The following is a 7951-nucleotide window of genomic DNA, read 5'->3' on the forward strand; positions in this document are numbered from 1 at the left end:
AAACTTCATGGTGGCAACAGATAAAAGAAGATTAACTAGGATTAGGTGATTGGTATTCTGGATTGTTTTCTTGGATCTCACAAGGGATCCGATCTATATTTTCTGGTATCATTACTTTTGGCTCATCCATCTATCTTATCGTTATTGTAACTCATGCTTTCATTAATGTCATCATCAAATATAGATTAAGATGCTGTTCCAAGACTATAATAGGTAACGGCACCCAGATAATGGAATTGCAGTATGCAGGATATGGGCCCGGCCCCTGGAAATACTTTCAACTTCAGGTGGATAGGTGCCGCTCTTCAGTTTCCACACCTTTGCCCCTTTTCAGCAGGAAGTAGCCAGAGAAGAATGACACCCCTTTTCCTACATAAGTGAGGAATGGAAAAAGGCAGTGGGGATTTGTAACAGGGCCCCTTGAGATCTCAGCATCCCAGCATTTTTAGTGACTGAAATAATGAAAATTCTGATCAGGCCCTTGTGTTTGCTTGCACTTGCTTTTTGCCCAATATTCCTTGTTCCCACAACATAATTATAAACTGCTGATGTACTGTTTCTCTGTCAAGCAGGGGGAGTTAACTTCAGGGTCACAAAGAAAGTATCCAAGAAGAAATAAATGTCTTCAAGGATGTTGTGACAAGCTGCTGACTCCTAGAAGTCTGATTGTTTCAAGTGTTATCTGAGAGTGAAGAAACACAGACTTTTGCCCCTTGGTTCCCTGAAACTCCCCGTCTCCTACTCTGTAGCCACATAACTCTCTGCTTCTTTTTCTTAAGGTAAATCGGAGAGATCTTGCCTTCCTGCCTTCTTGCTTTGACCAAATTAGATAAACGTTTCTCTATTTCCAAGCACCTGTGTGTCAGTGTTGGCACACATTGGGTACACGAGCCTGAATTTAGGGTTCTCTGACAAGATGGGGTGGTTAATGCAGACACAATTGAATTATAGAGACAATGATCACATTTTCTGAATCTCAAGGCCAGATAGTTCTGGTGTTTCATGAGTAGGAGACAGAGCTTAAAGCCAGTGATTTAGGTGTTGAGCAATTCAGGAATTTCTAGAACATTTTGGTAAGACAAAATATCTGATTGGTGATAGCCATCGAGAATGCTCCCTCTTGTGAAATGTTGAGAAGGGAAGAGGGAGTGGGGGTGGGTGGAATGGAGCCCAGGGGCTAGGAATGAGGTAAGCTCTCTTTTGTGGAAGTCCTCAGTAGGTTGTGTGACTGCTGCTCTCCAACCTGGAAAAAGAAGACAGCGGCCATAGGAGACATTTAGGATTTTGTCTCAGACTCTTCCCAGAGATGATCCAGGAATCCTGCTTCCTGGTGTCCTCCACAAAAGGGAGATGTGTTTGTTGCCTTGGCAGCATAACTTGGTGTTTTAAAATTTTTCTGATAAAACCTTTAACTGGAAATCAGCCCCATGGGGGAAATTCTGAGATCCATGACAGAGTGAAGCATAGCCATTATACCAGGGACTTTGCAAATGTACTGACAAGAGTTCAATGACCAGCTCTGCCACGTTCCAGCTGTGTGGCCCTGGAAACATTACTGCTCTGTTTTATCCTTGTTTCCTCATCTACCACTGCTTCCTAAACTTGAGTGTGCCCACAAATCACCCAGGAATCTTGTTACGAGGCTGGTCATGAGATTCCGCATTTCTAACAATTTCTCAGGTGACCTGGAAGCTACCTGTTCCTGGAGCATGCTTTGAGTAGTAAACTGATTTTTAGGGTTACCCTGAGGTTTATGTGTATTATTTATGAAGAGCTTAGCATGGGGCCTGGCATAATGGCTTCAAGTTATTGTTCCTTGGGCAATGGGAAGGAGCTGACTTGGACTTTGGGGGAGGACCCTGAATCACAGTGGTAAATAAGGGACAGTGCCCACATGAATGCTCCCTCTTCAATTCTGCCCTCCATCCCGGAGGAAGTCTGGAAAAATTATGGATTAGGGGGATTACAATGCAATGGAAGAGACCTTTTGGTGAGACCAAGGATGCCTCTGTTTCATTCCCACCCTGTGATCTTAAAGAAGTCCCTCTCCATCTGTGGGCCCTCTTGAAATAAATGAATGAGATGATTCTTGTGTTTTTCTCCTCTCCCTCCAAGTTGTTGTAATTGGTGTTGCTTAAGGCAAACCAAAAAACTCTAGAACCAGGGCTCTTCACTCCTCTCCCCGTGTAACCCTTGGCAGGAAGATGGAGTTTAGCCTTAGTAGATAATAACTTTCATAAAAATTCATTTTTTTTTTTAAACCGAGTCTCACTCTGTCACCAAGCTGGAGTGCAATGGCATGATCTCGGCTCACTGCAATCTCTGCCTCCTGGGTTCAAGCATCCTCCTGCCTCAGCCTCCCGAGTAGCTGGGACTATGTAGTGTAGTAGCGTGAGCCACCACACCCAGCTAATTTTTGTACTTTTAGTAGAGATGGGGTTTCACTATGTTGGCCAGGATGGTCTCGATCTCTTGACCTCGTGATCCACCCACCTCACTCAGCTTCTCAAAGTGCTAGGATTACAGGTGTGAGCCACCATGCCCGGCCCACTACTTTTTCTTTTTTTTAATTAAAATGTCCTTAACATCCTCAGTTTCTCCCCAATTCCCCTTTCTTCCCTGGTTTCTGTTGTTTCCTTGTGTCTTATTTCACAAGACTTGAAATCCCCTCCTTGTCCAATATAGGCCCTTCCAATATCTTACCCAAATTTCCAAATCCACCCCTTTCTCCTTCAAAACCTTTATCTCCCAGTGGGTTAAGCAGTACTTCACACTAAGGTGTGAATGACTGCTCTAAATTTCCCCAGTGTATTTGTAAGTACGTGTATGTTTTAAAAAGGAGGTCTTGAGATTTTAAACTTGATTGCAACATTTATAGAATTTCGGGCACAGAGATGAAGCATTTTTAGGAGCACATCAGGGAGAATAAATGTAGGGGTAGAGGAATGAATCTCTTGTTCACAAAAAAAAAAAAAAATACCTTCTATGGCCCTCAGATCAATCCCAAATCCATGGAAGGCTGTGTTCTTGTTAGAAAATCAGGTGAACTTGCACATTTTCTCACATTCTTCTTTCCTCGAAAAGTTGTTGCTGTTGCCTCTGCAGCCTCCGTAAGCAAATAATTCACATTCACCAGTTTCAGAGTTGAAAAACCATCGAATCATGTAGGCTTGACAAGGGCCCTTTTCCATAGGAAAAGAGCATACATTTGGGAGGAGATCCGTGATAGTGTCTGAAGAGAGAAAGTGTTTGAAGGAGACCAAACCCATCACCTTCCCCTTGTTTGCCTCATATGCCAGGGGCTGTGACAGCCCTGGGCACAATTGTGAGGTCATCTACAATGGCTGTGCTCTGTACCTCTTTCTGCCCAACCGTGGTCTGATCTGTTTACACAGAAGTTGACATTTTGACTTCTGAGAGTAGCCTGATATGGTGAGAATCACAGGCTTGAGAACCCAATTCAAGTGGACTGAGATTGTAGTCAAACCACTTGCTGCTGTGTGATGTTGTATAAACCTAACTTGTTCATGTCTCCATTTCTTCATTTGTAAAATCAAGGAGTTGAACCCCATCATCTCTGAGTGCCCTTCCAGATCTGATTTTATAGGATTTGATAATAAAGATCCTCAGGTTCCTACCTCCTGTCTCATAATCAATTCTAGAATCGATATCCCGTGACAGAAGGAAAACAGACTTTGAATCTGACAGCAAGATTGAATCTCAGAGGGTTCAAACTTGTCTCAATTATCTTCTAGCTATGTGATCTTGGACAAATGACTTATCTCATTGACAATTTCCTTCGTTGCAAAAATGCTGGTATAATATCCACATTTTTGGTTTATTGAAGGGTCAGAGATTACCAGTGAAAAGCATTGATAAATAGAAAATAAATCAGTAAATAGTAGCTGCTCTTAATCATTCTATTGCTTAACCAATAAGACTCTTGAGAAAAGGGATCTCATTGTACTCATTTCTGCAGCCTTAGTGCCTAACACAGGCCTAGTTCTCAGTTCTTAGCAAATATTTGTTAATAGACCACCACCACCACCGCCACCACCACCACCACCGCCACCACCACCACTACCACCACCACCACCACCACCACTGAGCTCCTCTGGGGCAGGATTAGAAGTTTCTTTGTGCCCTCCTTGTATGTTTCTGTCACCAGGTGGGCAGTTTTACTCTTCGTGGTAGCTAGTAGAACTTCCAACATTACGTGAGGAAACTAAGGCCAGAGAAATGAAGTATCTGTCCTAATGTCAGGCTAGGAAGCAGTAGGACCAAGAATCAAACCCAGCATGGTTCGACTGCAAAGGCTTGCAGGTTCTCCATCCATCTTGGTTGTTGTAAAATGAGTGAATGGACGGATGAATGATCACACCTATGGTGGAACTTCAGGCAGCAACCTAGGACTTGGAAAGGTTCAGGCTCTGTCTCATCCTCCTACCTGCAAGGCTAACGCTAAGGGTGAAGGAGAATGGGAAGGAGACAGAATAGCTTATCCAATCAAGGTGGGAGGTGGAGGGGCATGTTCTTAAGACATCCTAGTTGCAGCAGCATTGGCTTTTAGACCCTTACAGGTGACTCTGTAGGGGCTGGAGTCCCATCTGCTCTTAATTTTCTCAGTCTTGCTTCTCTGCTCTTCCATTCCATTAAACCAAAGGAAAATCACTTGACTTGTTTCTTTTTTATGTAAAGTAGATAATGACACCGTGTGTGTGTGTTTTGAGTGTGACAGAAGCTGTTCTAAGTGCTTTACAAGAACCTATTAAGAGCTAAGTTGTACTGAGAGCTTGACATACATCAGACTATTTGACATATATCAGAAAAGGTGGTTAACCTTTTTTTTAGAAGAAGAAACTGATGCTCAGAAAGGCTATAAATGATGTTCCTGAGGCACAGAGTTTGTAAGTAGAGGAGCCAGGACCAGAACCCAGGTGTGTCTGACTCCAGGTATGCTCATCCTGTAAACCACTACATTCTTCTTACTTAAGGCAGATGTTTTCAAACTCGAGTATGCATCAGAATCATCTGGAAGGCTCATTAGAGAGACGTACCTCCACAGTTTCTGATCAGGTGGGACTGGGAACTAGTATGTTTCTAGTTGATGCTGCTGCTGCTACTGCTGTTGGACTAGGGGACAAACTCGAGAACCACTCATCTATAGGGTTATTGGGAGGTTTACGGTTCCATTTATATCTAAGAATCTATCATTAATAGCTCCATGTACATACATGCAGAGAACTATGCTTGCATGTGCAAGGATGTTCACTGGCACATTGACAGTGATAATCTCCAGAAGGTAAGATTTCTATAATTTTTTACTTTCTTTCTTACCCTTTTGTGTATTCTAATATGCATTTTTATACAGGGAATCCTACTGGCTGCTTAAAAATCTTGGAAACTGCTGCCTACCATCCCCATTTCCAGCAGATTATCTTAGCTATAACTGCACTTCATCTCCCCACTTCCATTTGCAGATTCCAAGCTTCCACAGAGAAAGTGGTCCAGGAAGGAACCATTTCTGACAAGTGCATCTAACTTGGCTAAGTTCCTCACTCTCAAATTCTGGCTCTGATCTCCTTTTCCCAACCTCTCCTAGCCTGCCACCAGCCCCACCCCAGATGTTGAAGGCCCCTTTTCCTGCTTTGCTTGTTTTATTTTCTATAGCACTTTGATCATCTATCATGTGTGTTAGGTATTGTATGTCTCTCTCCCATTAACATCTTAATTTCACAAAGGCAGGGTCTTAGGCTCCTTGCTTTAACCCCAGCACCTAGGACAGTGTCTGGCACATACTATGTGCCCAACATATATCCGATGAAGTGACTTGAACTGAATTGACTCTCAATCCAGTAAGGTAAGAAGTGGGTTCTGTTGGTGCTGCACCACCTCCCCCACCACTACCCACCCTCAGCCTGATTCCCAGTCTACTCTTTGAGATCCCACATTTTATACCAACCTTGTGATAGTTCTGATCGAAGCTCTAGGCAGAGAGTGAGAATCAGGAGAAACGAGAGAGAGGCCTGAAGCTGCATGGTGCCACTCAGCCAGTGGCTCAGCCTGGGGTTGCCATTTTAGGGAGAAAAGGGACCAAGGGGAGGAGCCTGGCCCCACATCCAGCTCATTCACCCTTAACTCAGGCTTTTCATGGGGCTGGGCTGCCTCAGGAACAGAGTGTTCATCCAAAGCACAGCTTCGCCTCTCTCTTCCTGGCCTTATCTGATCTGGCCAACCAGGCTACTTTAGTACCACTTCAGTGTGGAAGCCCTTTTCACAATACTAAAAAGACAGTAGCCATTTTTTAGTACCTTTTATTTTCTAGGCACCATGCAAAAATAGTTTTCACACATTGCTTCCCTTAAGTCTCTACAAGAATCCCACAACACTTAAAACTCCCATTTTGTAGATAAGAGGAGGTTATGCTACTTTGACCACTGCTACATTTACAGCAAGTTTCAGAGACTGGACTGAGACCCGGGTCTGTCTGCTTCAGTGCTCTTGTATCCCTCATTCATTCAACAAACATTCATCAAGTACCCACACGGCACCAGGCAAAGTATTAGATGCTGCCTCCATCCCATCTGGGTGCTCCCAGGAAATTATGGGAACAACACACACAAACATATTGGAAGTCAGAAACAGTCACCTACTTGGAAGAGAAGCAGACTCAGTATATTTTAATAGAAATATCAAAGGCACCATGTAGAAGGAGGGCCCAGCTTTGTTTGGTTCAGAGGGTCATGCTCTCTAGAGACACACCCCAGAATCCAGTACATTCCACCTGTCTCCTTTCCTTGATTCTCTAGATATCCAATTTCTTTTGAAAGACAAAGCCAGCATGCTTTACTGAAATTTAGTGAGCCTCAGATTTAAAATCTGAGGTTGTGATGGGTCCAGCTATTCTTTTTCAAGAAGCATTCTATCATATATTTATTGTTATTTATTTTTAATTGAGAAATAAAAATTGTATAAAGGCAGTCCCCAATTTACAATGGTTTGACTTACAATGTTTGACTTTATGATGGTGCAAACACAATGCACAGTCAGTAAAAACAGTACTTTGAATACCCATACAACCATTCTGTGTTCACTTTTAGTACAGTATTCAATAAATTACATGAGCTATTCAACACTTCATTATAAAAAGGGCTTTGTGTTAGATGATTTTGCCCAACTGTAGGCTAGTGTAAGTGTTCTGAGCAAGTTCAAGGTAGGTAAGGCTAAGCTATGATGTTTGGTAGGTTAAGTGTATTAAATGTATTTCAACTTCTGATATCTTCAACTTAGGATAGGTTTATTAGACTACAATCTCATCATAAGTTGAGGAACATTATATATTTATGATGTACAATATGATGTTTTGAAATATATGTGTGTGTGTGTGTATATATATAGAAAGAGAGCAATTTTCTCTCTTAGCAATTTTCAAGTGTACAATATGTTATTAACTATAGTCACCATGCTGTGCAATAGGTCTTCACAACTTATTCCTTTTGTCTAACTGAAATTTCATATCCTTTGTTGACCAGCATCTTCCCAATACTTCCCACCCCCCAGCTCCTGGTATCCACCATTCTACTCTCTGCTTCTGTGACTTCAACTTTTTTAGATTCCACATGTAAGTGAGATCACCTGGTATTTGTCTTTCTGTGCCTGGTTTATTTCACGTAACCTGCAGGTTCATCCACGTTGTCACAAATGGCAGGATTTCCTTCTTTGTAAGGGCTGAGTAGTATTCCATTGTGTATACGTACTACATTTTCTTTATCCATCCAGTAATGGACACTTGGGTTGATTTAAGTCCAGCTACTCTTGACCTGGGCAAGTCATTTAACCTCTTCCAGCCTCAGTTTTCTCATCTATAAATTGGGGTTAATTATGTGGCTTTAGCATAGTTCCCAGAATTGGTACAAGTGTTCAATAAATATTCAAATGCCTCACACATTGT

At 42.4% G+C, this 7951-nt stretch overlaps 1 protein-coding gene across 1 annotated transcript; it reads right to left on the reverse strand.

Moving 5' to 3' along the window:
• Nucleotides 1-2698: 2698 nt before the first annotated feature.
• Nucleotides 2699-6432, reverse strand: SPINT3 (serine peptidase inhibitor, Kunitz type 3). The gene is made up of 2 exons (XM_002798117.4): nucleotides 5963-6432; nucleotides 2699-3232 (listed from the first exon to the last, which is right to left on the reverse strand). Exons 1-2 carry the CDS (start codon nucleotides 6036-6038, stop codon nucleotides 3039-3041), a joined length of 270 nt encoding a protein of 89 aa, XP_002798163.1. The 5' UTR covers nucleotides 6039-6432; the 3' UTR covers nucleotides 2699-3038.
• Nucleotides 6433-7951: the final 1519 nt, after the last annotated feature.

Source organism: Macaca mulatta, chromosome 10, assembly GCF_049350105.2.
Source record: "Macaca mulatta isolate MMU2019108-1 chromosome 10, T2T-MMU8v2.0, whole genome shotgun sequence".
NCBI classification, from domain to species: domain Eukaryota; kingdom Metazoa; phylum Chordata; class Mammalia; order Primates; family Cercopithecidae; genus Macaca; species Macaca mulatta.